Here is a 23194-nt window from a genome sequence, read left to right on the forward strand (position 1 = left end):
CATGATCATACACTTAACATACCACATTAATCACATAGCACGTAGATACAACCAAAGATTCAGCCAATCAACACTCAGCTATTCAACATGACAAATCCTCCAATCAACAATAATAATCAGATCACATGACAATCAGGGTCGACACATTCTATCTACCCCACTGACTTCGGCCCGCGTAAACCGAGCTCAGTGCATAATAAGCTGTCCTCAGCTACCAGTGGCCGAGCCGTGCCCTGTGCGCTAATGTAAACTCTGACACTCTTAGGTCGCTCGTTTACTATTTACATGGCATAATACCATCCTCTATAAAGCATACAAAGCAGGGAACCCTTAGTCCCATTATAAATCCACAACCGGGTGTAGTTTTCTTACCTTTAGTTTCCAAGTGTACTGGTTACGTGAGATGCCTCTTGAGCACGATCTGCTTCCCGAGCCCTAGCTTAGTACCTAGTCACAACCAAGATAAGGGATACCATTAATAATTGTAAAAGGGCTTCTAAATAAGGTTCTAGTCTCCGAAACATCGAATTCCACCAAGCACGGTAGTAGATTCAATCCCGAGCACCCTAGGTTAAATTCCCAAGCTTAAAATCCAAAAGCCCCTAATTTCCTTAAGGGCTGCGACTCAAGCCTCCTATGCCACGGCATGGCCCCCAAACAGAGCCCTCCCACGCTCAGAACCAGAAACGGGCCGCGGCCCTACACAGACCATGCCGTGGCCCGCCCTCCATCTCCATCACCCATTAGCTTTAGAGGGCCGTGACTCACCAAGAACTATGCCACGGTCCGACCCCTTCGAACCCAGAAAAACCTCCATTTTTAACTCTCAAACCTCACTCAAAACCATCCCAATTATATACCACAACTATCACAAACATTCATGCATGACTCTAGAAGCACAAGCTAGCAGAAACCTAACCTAAAAACTCATCAAAACACCTTTTCAATTTCTGAAACTCACACACTCAAGAACACTAAAACCAGTCATAGAAACTCAGAATTCAAACACTAAATCATGAATTGGAGCTTACCTTCTCTGTTGAACCAACTCTTTAAGAGATTTCTGAGCTAACTTCCAAGTTCAAAGCTTCAACTCAATCCTTCAATGTCAAAACCCATAAACACCTCAAAACTTAGCCATAACCATAGAATTTAACCACCATGCATAAAGCTTTTAGCTTACCTTAATTCTGGTTGAACTCCTTAGCTGAACTCTAGATTAATCCTCCAAAACTTCAGCTCAATCCACTGAATTCCCAGCTGAATTCCTTATGTTTTAGTGGTTTCTCTTGAGAGAAGAAAGGGAGAGAGAGAAAAGGTCGGTTCTTTATGTTTCCACTGAGTTCTGAGTTTTTACTTAGTCTATCCTTAGGTAATTAAGTTAATCCTGAGGCTCGGGGTGCCGGAAATGTCCCCGAGGGCAAAATGGTAAAATTCCACAGTATTCCCACTTAAGCTTCCTAACCTCAAATATATCTCAAATTATTTATTCCCATAACTCGATAACCTAAATAACCATTCAATACCTGAAATACCTCTTGACTTGCCCCAAGTCAAGTATTAAGCCCCGTTGTGACTTTCCCGCTAACTAGCTCCTTAGGATCGCCTCAAGTCGCATGCTACAGATTCACCCACATAATAATGTGGTTCTCACAATTATAGCATATAATCACATTTACATTCATATAACCATACAATCATGCTTATCATAAAATCATGCATTAAACTTAATAAATTCACACATAAACCAACTATGCCCTCCCGGCACACTAATCAAGGCCTTTAAGCCTTATTAGTGATTTTGGGTCGTTACAGACCCTCATGATCTCTTAGTGCAATTTCAGAGTCTCTTAGTGCAACTTAGGGGTCTCTTATAAATGATATCTAAATGCTTCAATGTGACCCTCATGGTCTCTTAATGTAATTTTGGGGTCTCTTATAAATGAGGTCTAAATGTTTCAATGCGTCCCTCAGGGTCTCTTAATTATTTTTCAGGATCTCTTAGTGTAACAAGGAAAATAAACTGAAAGTTATAGTTTTTTTTTTTTAATTTGTAAATCAATAAAGTTAAAATAAAAAACATTCTTATCCATTAAGCTCATATTCCTAATCTTACTTGTCCATTTGATGAGGGTTGACAAAATATAGTTGAGTCATTCATTGTTGCTTTTATTATGTTTTCTTCAAAACAAGAGAGTAATTTAGAGTTCTATGGAAAGGGAATGAGTGAAAGTTATAGTGAAAATGAGAAGAATAAAAATATCAAGAACTATGTCGTCGTTTGTTGAGGGTGGCCGAAGCTCGTCACCGGTGAACTTCTGATGGTAGAAAAGATGATGCTCTTGTCTTCGATGAAGAGGAAGAGTCACGTGATGGAGAAAGAAGAGCGAAGAGATAACTCTTTTCTGAAGGTTTTTTTTAGGATTTTTATTTATGTATATTTTAATTTGGACTTACAAGTTAATAATGCCACATCATAGGCTTTTAAAAATTTAATAGCTAAAAAATAAAAAGAAAAATGCAATTTTGCTAGGTTCAGTAGGAGTGAACATTTGACCAGCAAAACCCAAAAACCTGCATAACCCGCCCGACCTGAACCCCGAAAACTCATTTTTTCGAAAAACCCGTTCATTTCGGTCCTAATCCGATCAGAACCAAACATGTGTCGGGTCGGGTTCGGGTTCTAAAATTTAACATACACATGTGTCGGGTGTAACCCGAATTCGACTGAGTGTATTTAAAAAAAATTAAACCCGAAAAAAATATAACCCTAAATTAATCCCTTTTGGACTTTGGACATAACATAATAGATAATAGGAAAAGTATTGGAGTTTAGACTTTATATTCAAATATTTTAGTATATTACTTTTGTAGTTTGTTTCTTGAAATGCATTAAAATCATTTTTTTTTTCTAATTTCTAATTTTTTATAAACTTATGTTTCATGATTATGTTTTTTTCAAAAATTTTATCAAGGTCCAATTTATAAAAATATTAATTTAACCAAACTAACAACCAACTTTAAAAATAAAAATAAAAAGTATAAAAAATAATATTTTGAAAATTTTGTACTAAGGCCTAATTGTCCGGCCCAACCCCGACCAAATCCAAAACTCAAATTTGAACAAAACTCAAAAAATCCAAATGAAATCGGGTTCGGTAATACTTTTCAACTCACCAAAAGCGGATGCACCCAAAACCCGAAATTCTCAAAAGTGTGCGCCCTTAAGGTTCAGTATTTGGGAAAACCATTTCGGCAAATTCCTCCTTATATAAAATCCCAAATATAAATGTAAAAAGAAGCATGGCCATTGGCATTCTTACAGATAAAGTCGAAAACACCTCTCTATTCAACTCCGTAACTCTCGGTCGGCGCTAATCCCTCTCTCGCTCTTTATTTAGCAGCGAAGAAAACTGTAGGGAATCAGAGTACCTCGCAAATAAATTGTAAGCAAAACCCTTTATTTTTTAACACTGTAAAAAAAAATCCACTTTTGATTCCTGTTTGCTCTTCGTTGCTAAGATTTGGTATATATATATATATATTCCTTTTATAAGTTCTTCCATCATGTCTGATTCAGTTTCAAAGCAAGTTAGCAGGGTATCGAATTATGGGTTTTCATGGAGATTTAAATTTGTAAATTTATTGAATCAAAGTACTTAAATTGATATTTAATTTAGACAGTATATTTTAGCTTTTTTTATGCTAACATGGCTATTTTTTCTACTCGTACTTGTAATGAGTGTTCAATAAATAAATATATATATATAATAAGATTTGTTTTTCAATAGAATTGCTGTGATGTTTGAAGTTTGATAATTGAGACAATATGTCACATTGTTCATTATCTTGTACTATTATTGGTAATAAATGTTTTGAATATGATTTTGTTTTAGTTAAACTTGCTAATTTGAAATTCTTCCGGAATGAGAGGCGAGGTTGAAAACATGAGCATGATTCAATCACTTTAGAGAGTCTTTGGTTGGTGGGAAAAGTGGAAGGAAGGAGAGAGGTGGGGAGAGATGGATTTTTAGCTGGAAGAGATTAGATAATGGATTTCAAATCCTCAGTTTCAACCAATTTCAACTTTTAACATTCAAAAGAATTTAGGAGGAAATTTATACGCTCATATACATATAGTGCCATTCGACCATTAAAATCTCTTCATTCCTCTCATTTCTCCCTCGTTCGGAACAAGAGAGGAGATTTTAGACTTCTCTAGTCATACTAAATACATTAAGGAAAGATTTCTCTCTTTTCTCTCCAATCCCATTCTCTAGGCAATGTCAACTCCTTCCTACCAAGCACAGTGTTAATCTAAAGGTATGAGAGAAGATGGTTGGAAAGAGATAATTGTATTGCTGAGATGACATGAAATTTTTACTCGTGGGTTTTGCCCCATCAGGAACACAACGATGAAGTTTTATTTTTTCAGAAAAGTTCTTTACAATAGATGAAGCACGCACTCAGAAAAAAACCTTTGCAGAGTTTTTGAACCAGCGGTGGTTTCTATGCAAATTTTCTCTATACCAGAATCTGATGGTGTTGTATCAAAGCTCTTTTGTTTTAAAGAATATTGAGAGAGATTGCTTTTTCACTAGCATGTGGATCTGCGCTTGGTAAAGGTGCAATGTTTGCATCCTGACTAAGAGGGTGAGCGGTGATTCTTGTAGCATTTTCCTTCAGGATATTTTTCTTTTAAGTTATATGTCAATGTCATCTTTTAGGTTTATCCTTTTGAAAAGCCTTACCAAACATAGTCTGATGCTTATTCTTTTTTTTTTTTTAAAGAACTGGATATCCTCAATTGATCAATAAGAATACAAAGGAAGTTGTAATTGGTCAACATCAAGATTTCTGTGCTCAAAATCTCATCTTCTTCATTAACTTGACATGTAAAATGATTCAACATGGAACATTATCCTATGAGCTTTACTAATGAAAACCTCTTATGAATTCTTTTAATTTTTGAGCTGTATAACAGCTATTGCATGCCAGTGACAGATTCCTAGCCTCAGTTCTAAACTCTGTTTATAATGTTGAAGGCTAGTGAATGGCTGTGCTTTATTTTTTTTTAGAGATTAAGGAATTTGTGGGTTGAGCATGCTATTCAATCTTTCTCTATTCTTCAATCGGTTTCTTAGTTTTCATGTTTACATGTCCTATCTGATTATGGATCATATTATCATTCATAAGCTCTTCCTGCTTGCTCAAGGTTTTCAACTAAAATCTTCATATTTTGAATTCAATGAATTTATTACATCCCTGTGTCTACATAGTAGATGGTGTATGGACATGAGTGGCCTGTTTAAAGTATTCTCTTGCAAGTTGTGCTGCATTGTTTATCTCCGACTAACAGTATGTGCTTGGATTTTGGGGAGCAGGCCCATGGGAAACACGGGAAACAAACCAGCGAAGCAAGAGCCCGAAGAGATTTTCTTGAAGATCGTACCTCCATTAGACCATGCCTATGTCAGGTGGCTTACTCGGGATCTCGAGAGGACTCATGGCTTCACTCCAGCAAAGCCTCGTGCGGTAAAGCCTCCAGATCATTATATAGAGTACATGCAGTTGAATGGATGGTTAGATGTGAACCTGGATGATCCTGACGTAGCACACTTGCTCAAAAAGTAGATGATATGATCATGTGGATTCCTCTTCTTTGAATATGGAAAATATATTATGAATTGTTCATAGAATCTTTTAGATAACACTACTGGCTCTAAAGCATAGTATTGATCATGTTATTTATCATTAATTTATTCTACAGGAATACTTGGCAAGTCTTAATTACCAAAAGATCTTGTTTGTTCACTTTTCTTCTTGACTGTTAACAACAGAAGTTAAGTTGCACTAAAAGATTCTTTTACCTTATTCCTAACATTTGGATTCATCTTGAAGTTTCTTCCATTGTTTCTTGCTATGGTCGAAGTACATTTGTAGTCTCTAGTCCTTGTGAAGAGAATTTTAGTTCATTATCTATTTTTTAAAAAAAATAGGGTGAGACTAATATTGAGTGACTAAGAGAGTGTTTGGCACCTTAACTAAAAAACTGTTTTTTGTTTTTAAAAACTAAAAACAGTTTTCTGAAAACAAGTGGGAGTGTTTGGCGTTGTTTTCATAAAACAATTTTTAAAAACAAAGTTACAAAAAAACAGAAAATTTTGAGAACAACAAAAAGTTGTTTTCTGTTGTTCTCAAAATATTTTTGTCTATCTTTTTTTCTTTCTCATATCATTTATTTATTTATTTATTATTATCTAACATCATTTATTGTCACATAATTTTCCCTATCATTAGTTTCTCTCTCTTCAGTTTCTCTCACATGACTTTCTCTCTCATCACTTAATATATCCTCATTTTCTCTCTCATCATTTTTTCTCTCTCGTCATTTCCTCTCTCATCACTTTCTCTCTCTTCACTTTCTTTCTCATCACATTCTCTCATTTTTTCTTGGATCAATTTCTATTTCTTCAAATTTTCTCTCCTTACTTTCTTACTTCTTATTTTTTAATCATTTTTTTCAAATTATTTTATCTCATTATTTATTACAAACTTTTAAAATATTTTTCTCTTTGTAAATATATTTGTTAATATTTTATTTAAGATTTGAAAAAAATAAAACTAAAAAATTGTTTTTAGAAAACATTAACCAAACACATCTTGTTTTTTGAAAACTACAAAAACAATTTTCTGTTCTCATTTCTGGAAACACAACTTTGAAAACAAAAAACAGAAAACAATACCAAACAGGCCCTATTCCGCGTAGTTTTATGTACGTGTTTTTTGTTTATTTTTTTATATTTATATATCTATAAATATAATCTATATATAGGGAACGAGTATGAACAACGATGTTGACAAAATTTGATTTCAGCCTGCTGATTTGTTATAATCTTAATTTTTTTTAATGTACATTGCAGTCATTTAGAATATTTCACAAATATTTAAAAATTCCAGATAATTTACGGTACCAAAAATAATATTCAAACAATTGAATTTCATAACCGTGCTTGTTTTTGTGTGCACGTAAGATGTTTTAAGCTTGTTTTCAGCATCGTAAATTACAAAAATTTTTGAAACTTTGAGCGATGTTATAAATGATTACAATGTATATTGTCATAAAATAAATTAGTATTATAATTATCTACATGTCGAAACCAAATTTTGTTTTTGTCAACAGCGGTGTAAGTGATAGAAATGAAAGTAAATTTTATTTATAGTTTTCTAGTATATATAAGAAGCAAAAAAAAAAAAATTTAATAAAATTATTATATTATTTTTAAATTATAAGTTTATAAAATAACTAATTTATGTATTAAATATTAATTAATTGTGACTTATTTTATTTTTATATATATATTAAGTACAAGTAACGTCAAATGTTCGTTTGATTAGTTTTATTTAGAAAATTTATTAATTATTTTTATAATTGTCATATAAATTTTAAAAAAACAACATTATATATAAAAGAATGAAATGAACATATTAAAAGAAAAATTAAACCAAAATATTATCTATGATTTTTAAAAAAAAAATAATATGATAATATTTTAGATCACAAACTACCATATTCAAGGTACAAAACATTCCTCAATTATTGGAGAAAAAACTTTTTTATTCTTGATAGAATAGTGTTGACGACGTTTTTCGTCAACTAAAAACAAGAGCAATTAACAAATGTATAGTTTAGCAAGAAAAGAAGAACAAAGATTTTTACGTGGTTCAGCAGTTAAAATTTGTCTACGTCCATGAGTCACTTTTATTAAGATCTACGTTAAAGCTTTTTGAGAGCAATTTTCATAGAGCCTTTCTCAGTACAAAATAGTGTCTAACTACAAATGAATAAACCCAAGCTATTTATAGAACCGATTACAAGAATCCTCCCTTAATCTTAAGGATATTATGTTACCCATATCAGATTTGAATTGGAACTACAAATCTCATAGATTAAATACAATCAATCACATTTATTGTAGACAAATATCCCTAAACAGTAGTGTTGACTACAAGGTTTGAATTAAATCCCTTGATTATAGGGATTTCCTAACATCATCTCTGTTTATTAATTTAACGCGTCTTCGAGCTTGACAGCTGCTTCAACGCGCTTTCGAGATCATATGTAGCTTCGAGCTCATCGTTCCAGTTGTCACTACCTCCTTTCTTGATTGGTCTTTCGAACTCATCTTTCGAATGAGACTCTTGTTGCCTTCGAGCCTGCATCCCATGCTCAAGTGCACATGATATGCCTCCTTGGAATTTCATGTATATTTGTACAAGTATAATGCTAATACTTATTAAATCCGAGCTTACACCTTACGAGCCTACATTTTGAGGTTGTTTATTTATTCTTGAAATTTGGATGTAACATTTTGCCCCCTTAAAAGTGTTGGTTCGAATCCTATGAGAAAGAAACTTTTGAACTTTATCTTCGGAAAACATGCCCACCTACTGCACTCGAGTGTGGTCACGTGTCAACATAGGAATGGATGCTAAGAGTACTCATGTACTCTCTTTCTGCACACGTCCTTTCCTATTCCCTTTTTTTGTCACTAGTTTTCGAGATTAAACGTGGCCCATAGGATCACATTTTAACCCGATTCAAGGGTTCAGATTCCCCTCTGAATGCCACCTTTTTGCCTATTTAAATCTCTTATTCACCTTCTTCATCTTCACTGTTACCTTCTCAACTTTCAGAAAGAACTCACGAACCAGAACTCCAAACCCTTGCATGTTCTCCAAGCGGAAAAAACAAGGCAATCTTCAATTGTTTGGTTCCATAGGATCATTCTTGCTTCTGACCTGTAACATCCTAAATTACCTAATAAAGCTTAGGGCCTTGATTAGGGGGCCATGATGGCAAATTATAGAAATTATGTGATTTAATTATGAAATATATATTTATATGATATTGTTATACCCAAAAATTGGAGATCAATAACATGGCAATAAAGGTGACAAGTGGCAGTGCATGGTCAGTAAAAGACACATTAATAGTTAATAAATACATTGACTCCTCAGAGTTGTGATAAAGGGACCCAGTAGACTGACGAAGAATTTGGACTGCTTGAAAGATGTCATAACCAAGCCAAGTGCACCTTGGTCCGAGGAAAGCTAAGGAGAATGCATCCTAGGAGACCCCAAGGATGTGGTCCGAGGAGAGCCCAAGAGAGTGGTCCTAGGAGACCCCAAGAGAGTGGTCCTAGGAGACCCCAAGGATTTGTTCCGAGGAGAACCCAAGAGAGTGGTCCTAGGAGATCCCAAGGATGTTAGAGGAGAGAAGTGCATGTCCACTATGCACAAGTCCTACCAGCAAGTGTATGTCCGACCAGCATGTGTATGATCGACCAGAGTGGAGGTGAGGTGGATCAACTAGCTAGAGGAGGACTAAGTCAAGATTCCCAGAAACAGCTTCAACAAGATATGCGGGAATCTCTCATTCTTCCCACAAATGAGGGGTTTTGTTACATTTTGAATGTTTTTTGTAATTTAAATGTAATAAATATAATAAAATATCTCGATTCTAGGGGATATCAGATGTATGACCCTAAGCCTATAAATAGAGGGCTTATGAGATCAGAAAGAGGCTTATTCTGCTTCTTCTTTCTAGAAAGAGAAATTTGGGTCTGAGTATTCTAGAGAGAGAAAGTGCTGAAATTTGAGAGAATTCTTGTATTTTTGCAATCTGTACTGAAGAAACTCAGTTGGCTCAGTCCATCTGATCTTGAGTATGGATCTATAAATCACAACTCTAAGTGGATTAGGCTATTACCGACAATCAGGGCTGAACCACTATAAAATCTCTTGTGTGTTCTTTATTTTCTTTATTAAAACTGTCTGTTGTCGTTTACATTCTCTTGAAGGCTTGTCGTTATTGACGTTCTCACGTCGTTGGCTAAAAACGCAGTCAACAGATATATATGTGTATCATTATATGATTACGTGAGTTATATTATAATATGACTATATTTGCATGTTTAGGTGTATTAGATATGCATGTGGGTCTGTTTCATTAAATGATTACGTGAGTTATATTATAATATGACTATATTTGCATGTTTAGGTGTATTAGATATGCATGTGGGTCTGTTTCTTATCAGAAGAGCAATTTTCGTAATTTATCCAGTTACAGGTATATATATGGAATATATGTGACATATGTGTGAGACCACATTATTATGTGGATATATTTGGGTTACTCGACACGAGGCGATCCTAGGGAGCAAGTTAGCGGGAAAGTCACAATGAGACCAATACCCGACTCAGGGTGAGTCAAGGGATATTTTGGGTATTTAGTACATTACTGGGATATCGGGTAATGGGAGTAAATATTTGAGGATATATTTGGAGTTACTGAGACTAGGAGGGAATTTCAGGTATTTTTACCATTTTACCCTCGGGGACGTTTTTGGTACCCCGAGCCTCGGGATTTGCTTAGAGTTACTTGAATTCTAAGTAACCTCACAAACACAGAAACACTTGGAACGCTCAGCAACTCTCTCAACGCTCTCTCTCTCGTTCATACAATCTCTCTCAATTCCTTAGGAATTTCTCGCGATCTAAGGGGAATCGAATCAAGTTTTGGCTCAAGATTGCTTGGGGAAAAGCTTAGCATCGATTGGGGCAAAGTTTTAGAGTTTTAGAAACTCAATCTGGATTTGGAGAATTGATAAAGTTTTGGCCAAGTTTAAGCTTGGGTTTTGTGTGTATTGAGGTGTTGAGTTGATTGGGAACCTTACTTTTGAGAGTTATCTATGTTTGGGTAGGTTTTTGGTGAGGTTTGGTTTGAAGAAAACGGGGAAAATTCTAGGTTTTCATCTGAAGCCGCAGCCTTGTTCTTGGGGCGGCGCGACACTCATGAACGCATGGAGAAGGAGGTGTTGAACCTCCATTTGAGCCACGACGCTAGTAAGGGCGTGCCGCAACACATGTGGTCCAGAGGAGAGCTCTTGGGCTCTCTGACTTGGGGTGGGTCGCGGCGCTTGAAGGGCTTTTGAGCCTCGAGAAGGTTTTGAGTGCGGGAACTCAAACCTAAGGGCTTAGGATCGATTCTACTACCTGGTTTAGTAGAATTCGACGTCCCGAAGGCTAGGACTCAGTTTAGAAGCTTTTATTCGCTTGTTATTGACGAGATTCTATATTATGGTTGTGACTAGGTTTACTGCTAGGGCTTGGATAAGGATCGTGCTCGAGGGTCGTTCTTATTATACGTTGCACTCGGACCTAAGGATAGAAAACTGCACCCGATCTGCATTTAGGGCTTGACCCTATTATAGTATAGGATTAATGTTATGTTGAGAATGCTTTATTAAACATATTAAATACGTTGTGTTTAACTATGTTATGTAATAATTGTTGGTCTATGTAATGCCCCAAATTTCCTAATAAGGTTTAGGACCTTGATTAGGAGGCCGGGAGGGCCATAATTGATTTATTATGCCATTAAATAATTATATGCATTTTTATGTGAATTATATTATAATATGATGATAAATGCATGCATATGGGTCCATTTTTAATTATAAGGGAATTTTGGTAATTTGGCCCATTGAGGGCATAATTGTGTATTTTCATGCATGTGGGTGAATTATGAATAATACCACATTATATGTGGATTTGTCCGAGCCATTCGGCATGAGACAATCATGGAATGCAAGTTTTTGGTCTGGTCATAAAGGGATTAGTTTCGAGGCTCGGGGTGAGTCTCGGGGTGATTTGAGGATTAGAACATTGTCGGGAATCACAGGGTAGTGGGATATGATTTATTAGCATTTGAGAATATTGGAAGTATCGAGAATTGGAGGGTGTTAATCATAATTAACGAGATAGGTGCGAAAGGACGGTTTTGCCCTTGGTGGCCTTAAGAGGATTTTCAATGACCTAGGGGCATTTTTGTCTTTTGACCTTAAGGATAGATATAACCCTTAAGCTGCAGCAAAACAGAGCACCACTTCTCTTCTCCCTCGTACAACATTTCTTCTTCTTTTCTTCTTGATTTTTGAAGCTCTTTTTGAGGAACCAAGCTAGGGAACCAAGCTTTGATAAGCTAGGGTTGTGTTCCACCATTGAAGAGGGTGCTAAGCTGAGATTGAGGTGAGTTTCTGGCCATTAAAACCTTAGTTCTTGCTCTGTTTTCATTTGGGTTTCAGTTTGGTTTTTGAGTTGGAAAGTTGAGAATTTGATGAAAGTTTTGGCTAGGGTTACTTGGGTTGTGATGCCTAGGACATATGTAGATGGTTTTCGGGTTCAATTAGGACTTAAAATGAGACTTGGAAGCTTTTGGTTCATGTTGGAAATGGTGGAGTCGAATGGGAGAAGAGCCAGAGCATTTCTGCCTGGTTGTAGCACTACAACACCCACAAGGCTGAGGGGTTTCAGGTCTGCCTAGAGCGCTGGGGCGCTACGGGGGTAGCGCTACAGCGTTACCCTATTTTTTCAGATTCCTGTTTTGGGTGTTTTTAAGGGTTTTTGGCTCAGGGTTTCAATTCCTAAGGCTCAGGATCGAATCTACTCACCGTTTGGGTATAATTTAGGGTCCCGGGAGTGAGGTTTAGGTCAAGACCCTATTATTGTTGATTTCATTAATGGAGATTGTATTTGGTTATGACTAGGTGACCGCTAAGGGATTAAAGGATCGATCGTTCTCGAGGGTCATTCAATTGTTATTTCTCGCTCGAACCAGAGGTAAGAAAATTGCACCTAGTATGTGATGCATGTGATGCACGAGAAATATGTGATTAGGGCATGCCATGAATGTTGAATATGAGATTGATCACAGCTTGAGTCTATGTGTTTGTGCATGACCCTAATTATGCTAGCAATTGTTAAGTAAGCATGTTGAATGCCCTACGTTTGGATATTTGACATATGATATATGCCTGGTAGCATTGCTTACTTGTGTGTGGCATTGACTTACTAGTTAGAATCGGCAATGGTGTCAGAACTAACTGTGAAGCTGTGACTTACTAGTCAAGTTCGACAGTAGTACTGAGTACTGGTCGTGTGTTATTGACCTATGAGTCAAGAGCAGCATAAGCGTCATGAACGCAGAGCCAAAAAGATTAGATCTAATCAATATCTGCATTGAATGACTCATCATGAGCATTAATGCCGGACAGACCCCAAGTTCAATGAAAAATTAAAAGCGCTTGTCTAGTCTATGAATAGTTACTCACAGCCAAGGCTAGAAGGCCCAGGTGACCGTATCATCACATGGCTAAGGGTGCAGATCCCATGTTAGTGACTTGCTTATCGATCACTCATCTAAGGGTGCATATCCCATGTTAGTGACTTGCTTATCAGTCACTCATCTAAGGGTGCAGATCCCATGTTAGTGACTTTGATTAGGGCTATAAGCCCCAGCATGGTTATCGGAACCTCCAGTGTCAATCACTCATCTGTTTAGGATTGACTTATAGTCATCCTTACAGGAGGGCATGGCCCACAACTATCATTATTTGAACTTATTTGCATGCGTGATTAAGGCTATTATTGCTAGGCATGCACTTTATGATTTGATGACATGTTATTACTGTTCATGAGCATATTGAGTTTTCTTGTTGAGCTTCGACTCACAGGTGCTATGTGGTGCAGGTAAAGGCAAAAGAAAGTTGGATCATCCTTGAGTAGGAGAGCTTAGGTGACGATTGTACATATGCAGCTGTTCGACCGCCACGGCCGAGGGTTGAAAGAGGAACTAGGGTTAAACCCTATTTTGCCGCTTAGATCGACTGGTTGTTAATATTTTCTTGTAATAAACCTTTTAATTATATTTTTGGGATCCCAATGTATACAGTAAACGTTCTAGTGAAACGTTGTATCTTAACCAAAAAATTTAACCCTAAATCGCTAATCATACTTAGTTACATGATTATGGCCAAATGACTCAATTAGCGAGTTTAGCACTGTTTAAAGTGCACACCGTAACGGTCCATTCAGTTTAGGGCGTTACAGTTTGTATATTTGATTGGGAAGCTCAGATTATAAGCTGAAGATTTATCTATGTTATCAGATGAAGGGCTTGACTTAATAGTCAAGGGTATAGCCGGTTCTAAGGGACTCGACTTATCAATCAAAGGTTAAGACTCGACTTATTAGTCGAAGGTTAAAGACTCGACTTATCAGTCAAAGGCTAAAGACTCAACTTATCAGTCGAAGGTTAAAAGACTCGACTTATCAGTCGAAGGTTAAAAGACTCGACTTATCAGTCGAAGGTTAAAGACTCGACTTATCAGTCGAAGGTTAAAAGACTCGACTTATCCGTCGAAAGTTAAAAGACTCAACTTATCAGTCGAAGGTTAAAAGACTCGAATTATCAGTCGAAGGCTACCGATTAGGCTTATCAGTCGAAGGCTAAAGACTCGACTCGTTAGTCGAAGGTTAAAAGACTTGACTTATCAGTCGAAGGCTACCAACTCGACTTATCAGTCGTAGTTTAAGGACTCGGCTTATCAGTCGAAGGCTAAAGACTCGACTTACCAGTCAAAGGCTAAAGGATTCAAGTTATAATTCGAAGGCTACAGACTCGACTTATCAGTCGCAAGTTAAGGACTCGACTTATTAGTCGAAGGTTAAGGACTCGACTTATCAGTCGAGAGTTAAAAAAATGCTCGAATTATTGGTCGAACGTTAAAAAGGCCCGACTTATTAGTCAAAGGTTAAGAGACTCGGCTTATAATTCGAGGGTTTAAAGGCTCGACTTAGGAGTCAAGGGCGGCAATAGCGTGCTAACCACTGGCCGATAAGGTTAAGCCAACCCGGAAGCGAGATATATGCTTGAACGCCCCTAGCGTCGTCTGGAATGTTAAATATCAGACCTACTTGGCTAGCGCTAAGGCTAGTTATATGAGATTTTAGTGTATGATTAAATTAGAGTATAGTTTTAAGCCTTTATTAAAGAATAGTGTACACATGTTTAAGCGTAGCTTAAGAAGTATACACGGGGCCTAAAAATAAGCCACAAAATTTAAATTTTAAAGTGCATAACCGAAATTCCCTATAGATTTTTTAGGTGGAATTTTTGTGAATTAATTTAATTAAGTATTAGAGCTAAATTGAAGAACCAAGTGTAGTCTTACTTAGCCATAGACATGTAACACATAAGTAGGAAGAGTTTTTTACTCATTTTGAATTTTACAAGATATGTGTCACACTAAGCTTGAATCAAGTTACCAAGTTGAAGATTGGTTGAACCATTTGGAAAATATTTGAATTATAAATGTATAGTTATGGGTGAGTAGGATATATAAGAGGATAAGTTGGGACTTTGACTCATTTTGAATCAATTAGTGGCTATGTGGCATGTTGAGAGAGTTTGAAGCACATTGAATGAGCAATATAGGGCTGGCCAAAACTACCTAAGAGAAGAATGAGTTTGAATTTTGAAAACTAGTTGAACTAGTGTGGAGACAATCAAGGAAAAATGTTATGATATAGAAGTTGTAAAAACATTTAGAGCACGCAGCGAAATTGGCGTAGTGGGCCCATTGTTTTAGTAACAACGACAATAAAATATTTTCATCACTCATATAAACAGCTTATATGAGCAAGAAAACAATCGAGAAACATTAACATACAATATTATTATTAATGCAACATATATATATATAAATATACAATATATTTATATATAACATATAAACATAAAAAAAATTCAAGAACATAAACAATTACCTCTTGAAGCCTATCAAGTGTCCTTGAGTCTTTTTGTATATTTTTCGATCTTCCTATCCAAAACTTTGAGCACTCAAACCACGATCTTCCGAAGTGTTCTCTACACTTTAAGATGTGTGTGGGCACCTAGAGAACATTGGTTTGCACTTTTAGGAATCACAAGTATTTCTCAACACATGAGAACTTGGATTATGGTCTGAGAATGGCTAGAATAATGAAGGAGAAGAAAGATTTTTGTCTGACAAAAACTCTGAGAACTATTCTAAATTGTATCTGTATTGTTGTGTATTTTGTGTTTTTTTCTTCTCTTTATTCTATATCATATATAGAGAGATATTTCTATTGCCTTATTATTCATAATAATAATAGTAATATAATAAAATTAGTATAACAATGATAGGATTTGATTTAGATAAATATATAACTTACCAAATTTGAAAAAAATATTTTCAAATTATTAAATAATTAAATAAATAAAATAAAAACTACACTAATACAATATCAGTATATGTGGTACACGCATGGCACAGTCTCTGGACTGTGTCATGCGTGACCCACTATTCCATTTTCAGGGATTTTGCATTTTTCTTTTATTTAATGATTTAATTAAAACCAATCTCCCTTAAAATAAGGTGTTAATATTTTTAAGGAAAAGATGACAACCATATTTCAAAATTTAAATTTAAAATTTAAAATTCAAAATTCAAATTGATGATCATCATTATCATCATTTTTTAAAATTTAATAAATTAGAAACTATTTTTGACTTACCAATTTTATTTTCTCCCATTCAAATAAAATAATTAATTTCAAAATTTTATTTATATATAAGAATTTCGAAAATGTATATATTTAAATTAACAAATATATTTTCAAAAATTATAATTAATTCTAAATTAATTATTTAACCTTAATTATCATATAATTGTATACTTGACCCAAAGAATAAAATTCTTCTCAAATTCCCAATTTACAGTTATACTCTTGTATCAACTCTTACCTTGATACGATGTTGATAAAGCCACCCTAGGGACCTATGGACATATAATATCAAGTTCCAATAAATATTACATTATTAATCAAAGATCTTTGACTAAATAATCACATGTATTAATCTCATGATTACTCCACTATAAATATGAGATTGAACTCTCGATAATTACAAACATATATTTATTGAGTACTTTATTAAAGAATAAAGTGTCCATTGATATAATCATTACATACAACGTTAATCCTCTATTAATTGTTCGTAGTTAAAAGGGAATAAAATTACTGTTTTACCCTTTTAGTTATATCTTGTTCCTAGAGTACCATTGACGTTACTAGTGAAGGTTGTGTCACAACAAGTAGCGCTCATAACCTTTTCAGTTCCAAAAGGCAACCCAATAGGGAACCATTATTCTATCTATAAGAAGGTATATATTCCATATCTATTAAACTACATCCCCAGCCATATACATCATTGAGTCCCCAAAACAATTGTTCTTAGCCTGATCATTCTGACAAACCTTAACGCATGAATCAAATGATCAGATGACATATATAGGAGTTCATAGCAACCTCATGATTAAGATCATCGTGCATATGATCATCGTTTGATGTGTTTGATTAATACTATGAAACGATGTTTAAACAAGTATTAACAAATCACATCTGGTCCAGTTCTACATACTCTCAGCATGCAAAGTACCTCCACTAAAGTGTCATACTACACTAGTAACCCAGATCTAGGTCACATGTATTCATAATACTAGTGGACCGTACTAGCAGTAATTAATCTAAAGATTCTGTAACTTTATTTTACTGTGAATTGTTTTAAGTTTATTATCTTAATCTCGATCCTCTCATACAAATATGAGATTAAGACCACATAGATAAACTTTGGAATTTTCTAATATTTACTTAATATTATCAATATAATATCGGACAGAGTCTATATATAAAATAATTCAATTCAATTATTTATTTCATTTAAAATATTTGTCATTTACAATTGCTTTAAGGTCACTATTCCCAACAGTTGGGATCCCCTGTATTGAAGTCAAGCTCTTTTAATGAAATGGTTGACTTTTGACCGAAAATTTTAGTACCTAAAACTGTGGTTAGTTTTAATTACAAGGTTTAAGTCCAAATGACTTGTTTAACGAGTTAAACATTATTTAAATTACACAGTGTAATGATCCTGGAATAGGAGGACGTGGTAACTTGGTATCAGAGCGGTTTAGGTTTAATGGTTCCTGAAGATCGGCTGGGCATGTACACTCGCCGCTGAAGACAAGCTTGACTCAGGGTTCGGTAATTATTTATGTTTGTTTGTGTTTACCTGCCTATTTGACATATGAATGTCTTATTGGCATGCTTGATTATGAAGTATGAGTTATATTGATAAGGCCTGACTCTTGACTGTTATGTGTATGATAAGGGATGTGCTTATTAGTACTATTTTGTTATGAATATTGAGAAAAATGTGCTTATTAGCACCCTGATTAAGCATGGATGTAAATCGACTTGCTTATTAGCATGATTGTTGTATGTGAAAGCTATTAACTACTTATTAGCGCTATGATAGATTATAAATGATAAACAAACGCTTACTAGCGTTGTTAATTGCATATAGGGCAGGAAATGGTTATTAGCACTGTTAATGTTGATGGTAAGCACTCGTTAACTAAGTGAGATTAAGAACTTTATGAGTTATAAAAGAAGTGAACTTAAATCGACTGAACTTCAAAAAATCTTTCTGATGTTTTCAAGAACACCAAACGTAAATGCTAGAATTTCATAATGGAAAATAGAGAGAATGTAAAATGTGTATTTTCATTAGCAATGGTTGATTACCAAACTCATAAAATTCGACCCCCCTCTCAAGTGAAGGGAGGTCATATTTATAGGAGAGCACTACTGGTTCACTATACATGGTGGTCCTGGGGTACATGGCTCTGTTTATGCTGACTACGGATGGTAGTGGTGTTGGGAGCATGGTGGTTGGCTCCAGCACACGCCAAGGGTCTGTGGGAGCACCTCAACTTTAGTACCTAGTTGTACCTCCACCATTTGTTTAGTACGAACGTCAAAGGTTGGCTTGGAAGGACAACATCAACTACCTTACTCGTACGACCACTACTTGTCTGACGTGGATATTAGGATCAGACATCTGGGGTCTTCAGGGCCGTACCTCGTACATACTTTGTACCTGTACGATCTCTCTGAGTTATACCTAGGTTTTTACCCCCACAAGGCGTCCTATTCATTTAACCTTTAAATGTTGAAGTCATTATAGGTCCTCATAGGAGACATGATCCCAAGGGGTACGAGAGGCAAGAGCCTCGCGAGATGCCCGACATGGGGGGAAGGATCATGGGCAAGGCTATGCTTCGTGAGATGCTGGCGCAAGATGTTGGCCTGATGCGTGTGTGAGGCACATCTTGATGCATGCGCGAGGTAGTGGCGTGAGACGGTGGCTTGATGCGCGCGCAAGGCCTTTGGTGTGAGGCGCGAGGGCATGTGGGCGAGGTCGTGGCACGAGACGGAGGCCTGATGCTTGCGCGAGGCACGAGGCACAAGGGCATGCGAGCGAGGCCGTGGCGTGAGACAAAGGCCTGATGCGTGCGCAAGGCGTTGGGGCGAGGCAAGGGCTGTTAGGAAAACTTATACATGATCTTTATTTATTTTCATATAGATCTAATATTAAACAAGTTAATATGAGACAACCTAGAACATGTTTCTAAAATTTAATTCAAAGAGAAATAATGATAAGAATACTTACATTATACGCATCAAAATGAATGAGTCCTTCCTTGTATCATTTCTATCGCAAAGTATTACCAAGAAACTGAACCGATCTTCAATTTTTTTCACAGCCTTCCAAAGTATCCTTGGAATCACCTAGATTAGAGTGGGCGATTCTCAACACATGAGATAGATACAGAGAGAAGAAGAGAAAAGAATAATAAGACTTAGAAAATGACTTGTGTTTAGAGAGAATCTAAAACCTATCAGAAAACTAGTGTTTGTCATCTGATTTCAACTCTCACTTAACATTCCTTTTATAGACACATTTAGGTCATTTATTTAATTAAAAAAATCAATAAAATAATAGCCAATTAACAGCCCTAGGTCGAAATTATCAAGGGCTTTAGGCCCGTGAAATTTCCCATTTGATTATAAGCTCATTGGACTAAAAATCAAGACTTGTTTTATTTTCTATTGATTTAATTAATTAAATAATTATTTAAATCATTTATAAAATTAATTATTTATAATTTGAACCTTGATTTAAACTTATTTATTAATTTAGACACCAATTTATCTTAATTAATAAATTTGCCATAATTTCTCTTTTCTTCTCAAAATTACACAACTCTGTGAAACTATCCAAAATTGATCTGGTCAACTTTGATAATTCTAATTGATAATTAAATCAATTAATTGAGACTATCTAGATGATTTTATCCAAGGTACAGTAGGGACTATGGGCCTATGAAATCAAGCTCCAATAAGTTATCATAAATTTAACAAATAAATTTACTAACTTATTAATTCCTCGTGACTACACTAAAGACTCGGAATTGCACTCTTGAATTCATAAAACGTTCTATAACAAATATAGATACGCTATTAATTATCCATTGTTACAACCATAATTGTTACTTAATCCTCTATAGATGCTCTACAATGAGATGAGACTAAAATACTGCTTTACCCCTTATTGTATTTTATCCTTAAAACACTTAGTTCCTTGTAAATGATATTTCAGTAAACTAATTTAATTACTAAAATGAGATCTCTATCATTTAACACCTTGAACCAAACTAAAAGGAAACCATCGTTTCACTTCTTCATCATAAGCTATAGATGTTCATATCTATGATTAACACTCCCACTCAATTATACTACCGAGTTCCCAAGATATAAGTATGGGCTAGTCCGTAGGGTACGCTGGTAACGAACAAGTCAAATAACTCAAATAATACAATCAGTTAAAATACTAACCACTCAGAATTGAGATTGAATTGACCTACGGTCAACTATATGACACGACTAGAATATATAATAATGGTATGTTTACTTATCCTATCAATTGTCAATATTGGTCCAGTCCGATGTAACAGATGCATCTGATCTTATCTACTTTGCTAATGTTCTGGAAAGAACATAACACTACAATGTGTAAGTAGATCATATCGTAGAATGGTAAGTCAGTGTAAATCATGTGCACTGACTAATCTTAGGGCTAACTTATTTTTCAACATATAATCATATTTATATTCCATTGTGATTACATCACTATAAATACGATTAGCTATATACTCGGGATTTAATATAAGCTTATATTAAACAAATAATCATGAAAATAAAACATGTGAGCAAAGTGATTGACCAAGTCAAAAAAATGATTTCTATTCTTTTATTGATAATAAATGAGATTACAAAGAAATTGAGTTTTAATTAGGGCATAAAACCCTAACAAACTCCCACTTGCACTAATTGAAACTAATGCATTAATTCTACTAATCCCATTTCCTTGATATGCTTATCAAATGTAGCTTCTGGTAGTGTCTTTGTAAATGGATCTACAAGATTGTCTTCAGTTGCAATCTTCATAACATTCACATCTCTCCTGGCCACATATTCTTGAATAATGTGATACTTCCTTTCTATATGCTTACTCTTCTTGTGACTACGAGGTTCTTTCGAGTTGGCTATCACTCCTGTATTGTCACAAAACAACACATGCAATTTATCAATTTTTGGAATAACACCAAGATGCAAATATAACTTCTTTAGTCATACTATTTCCTTAGTTGCTTCTGATGCGACTATGTACTCAACCTCCATGGTGGAATCTGAGATTGCAGACTGCTTTACGCTTCTCCATATCACAGCTCCACCCCCAAGAGTAAACACCATTCTAGAAGTAGACTTCTTGTCATCGACATCAGCCTAAAAATCTGAATCAGTGTAGCCTACAGGGTTCAGAACACCACCCTTGTAGACTAACATATAATCCCTAGTCCGTCTTAAATACTTCAGGATATGCTTAACTACTATCCAATGTTCCGGTTCTGGGTTTGACTGATACCTGCTCACTACTTCCACTGCATAGCAGATATTTAGTCTAGTACACAACATGGCATACATCAGACTTCCAACTGCAGATGCGTAAGGAACTTTTCTCATTGCATATTCCTCTTAAGGAGTCTGGGGAGACTGCTTCTTTGAAAGATGAATTTCATGGCGGGACGGTAAACGTCCTTTCTTGGAATTTGTCATTGAGAAACGTTCAAGCACTTTATCTATGTAAGCTGCTTGAGATAGAGCTAACTGTATGATCTTTCTATCCCTAATGATCTGTGTGGATGCTAAAATCTCCACACCAATGAAAGGCTCCCAACTCTTGTCTGAAGCCTCTCAAAGGTCCCGATAACCATGATCGAAGCCTCGTTAGTCTCTTGGAGCATTGAATCAGTGGAAAAGGCATCAAACATGGTCTCAACATTACCACCATTTCGGCCTTGCGTCATGCCTAACACAACTATTTCACACGAGTGGTCCCGCGAGGCGCTCGCCTCGCGCTAGGACCACGATCTTACCTGGGTAGCATCGCGAGACGCTCAACCCGCGCCTGGAGATGCGGTCTCGCCTGGGTAACTTTGCAAAATGCTCGCCTCACACTTGACTCAGAGGTCTCGCTCGAGTACCTCTGTGAGATGCCCGTCGTGGCCCATGCCTCCACCTCGGCAGCCCGCCTCACGCCACCAGCCCACGTCTTGCACCACACCTCGCAAGACATAACCTCGCACCTCGCGAGACACCAGCGCCTCGCACCACACCTCGCGCTACTGGCCTGCACCTCGCGCACCAGCACAACACCGCCTCGTGTCTTGTGCCTCGCGCCACACCTCGCGAGACATCAGCGCCTCGCGCCTCTGGCCCGTGCCTCGCGTCACACCTCGCGAGGCATAACCTCGCACACGGTCCTTACCCTCAGGACAGACACCTCGAGGCTTTGGCCTCCCATGCCTTTTAGGATTGTATCTCCCATGATGACCCATAAGGGATCCAACACTTAAAGTTTAAGAGAGTAGGATGCATTATGAGTATAAGAAAACACACGAATGACTCAAAAAAGATCATACAGATACGAAGTACGTACGGGGGTACGACCTTGAAGGCCCCAAATGTCTGACTCTAAACACCGCGATAGACAAGTAGTGGTCGTACGAATAGGGTACCTGATGTGGTCCTTCCCAGCCAACCTCTGACGTTCGTACTAAATAGATGGTGGAGGTATAACTAGGTACTAAAGTGGAGGTGCTCCCGTAGACCCTGAGCATGTACTGGAGCCGACCACCACGCTCCTGGCACCACTACCTTCTGTAGACTGCATATGCAGAGTCGTATCCCTAGGGACCACCATGTACAATGAGCCAATATTGCTCTACTATAAATATTGTTGATGCGGTTCTTCGCCAACAGGTAATTAAGAAAAGAAGAGAAAGGAATTAGTGCTTAGGTT

At 36.3% G+C, this 23194-nt stretch overlaps 1 protein-coding gene across 4 annotated transcripts; it reads left to right on the forward strand.

Moving 5' to 3' along the window:
* The first annotated feature begins 3245 nt into the window (after positions 1-3245).
* Positions 3246-5874, forward strand: LOC133788929 (uncharacterized). Of its 4 annotated transcripts, XM_062226596.1 has the most exons (3): positions 3248-3446; positions 4487-4653; positions 5385-5814. In XM_062226596.1, the coding sequence occupies exon 3, from the start codon at positions 5389-5391 to the stop codon at positions 5632-5634; it is 246 nt and encodes an 81-aa protein (XP_062082580.1). In that variant the 5' UTR covers positions 3248-3446; positions 4487-4653; positions 5385-5388; the 3' UTR covers positions 5635-5814. The 4 variants fall into 4 exon arrangements, with proteins under 4 accessions (XP_062082577.1, XP_062082578.1, XP_062082580.1 ...); XM_062226593.1 differs by lacking the exon at positions 4487-4653 and having other exon boundaries at positions 3246-3446; positions 5280-5874; XM_062226594.1 differs by lacking the exon at positions 4487-4653 and having other exon boundaries at positions 3246-3446; positions 5283-5874.
* The last annotated feature ends 17320 nt before the right edge of the window (positions 5875-23194 follow it).

Source organism: Humulus lupulus, chromosome 7, assembly GCF_963169125.1.
Source record: "Humulus lupulus chromosome 7, drHumLupu1.1, whole genome shotgun sequence".
Taxonomy (NCBI): domain Eukaryota; kingdom Viridiplantae; phylum Streptophyta; class Magnoliopsida; order Rosales; family Cannabaceae; genus Humulus; species Humulus lupulus.

Bases quoted from the DNA above. Each gene is read 5' to 3' on its own strand.
- LOC133788929 (XM_062226593.1), top strand. From the start codon at position 5,290: ATGGACATGAGTGGCCTGTTTAAAGTATTCTCTTGCAAGTTGTGCTGC.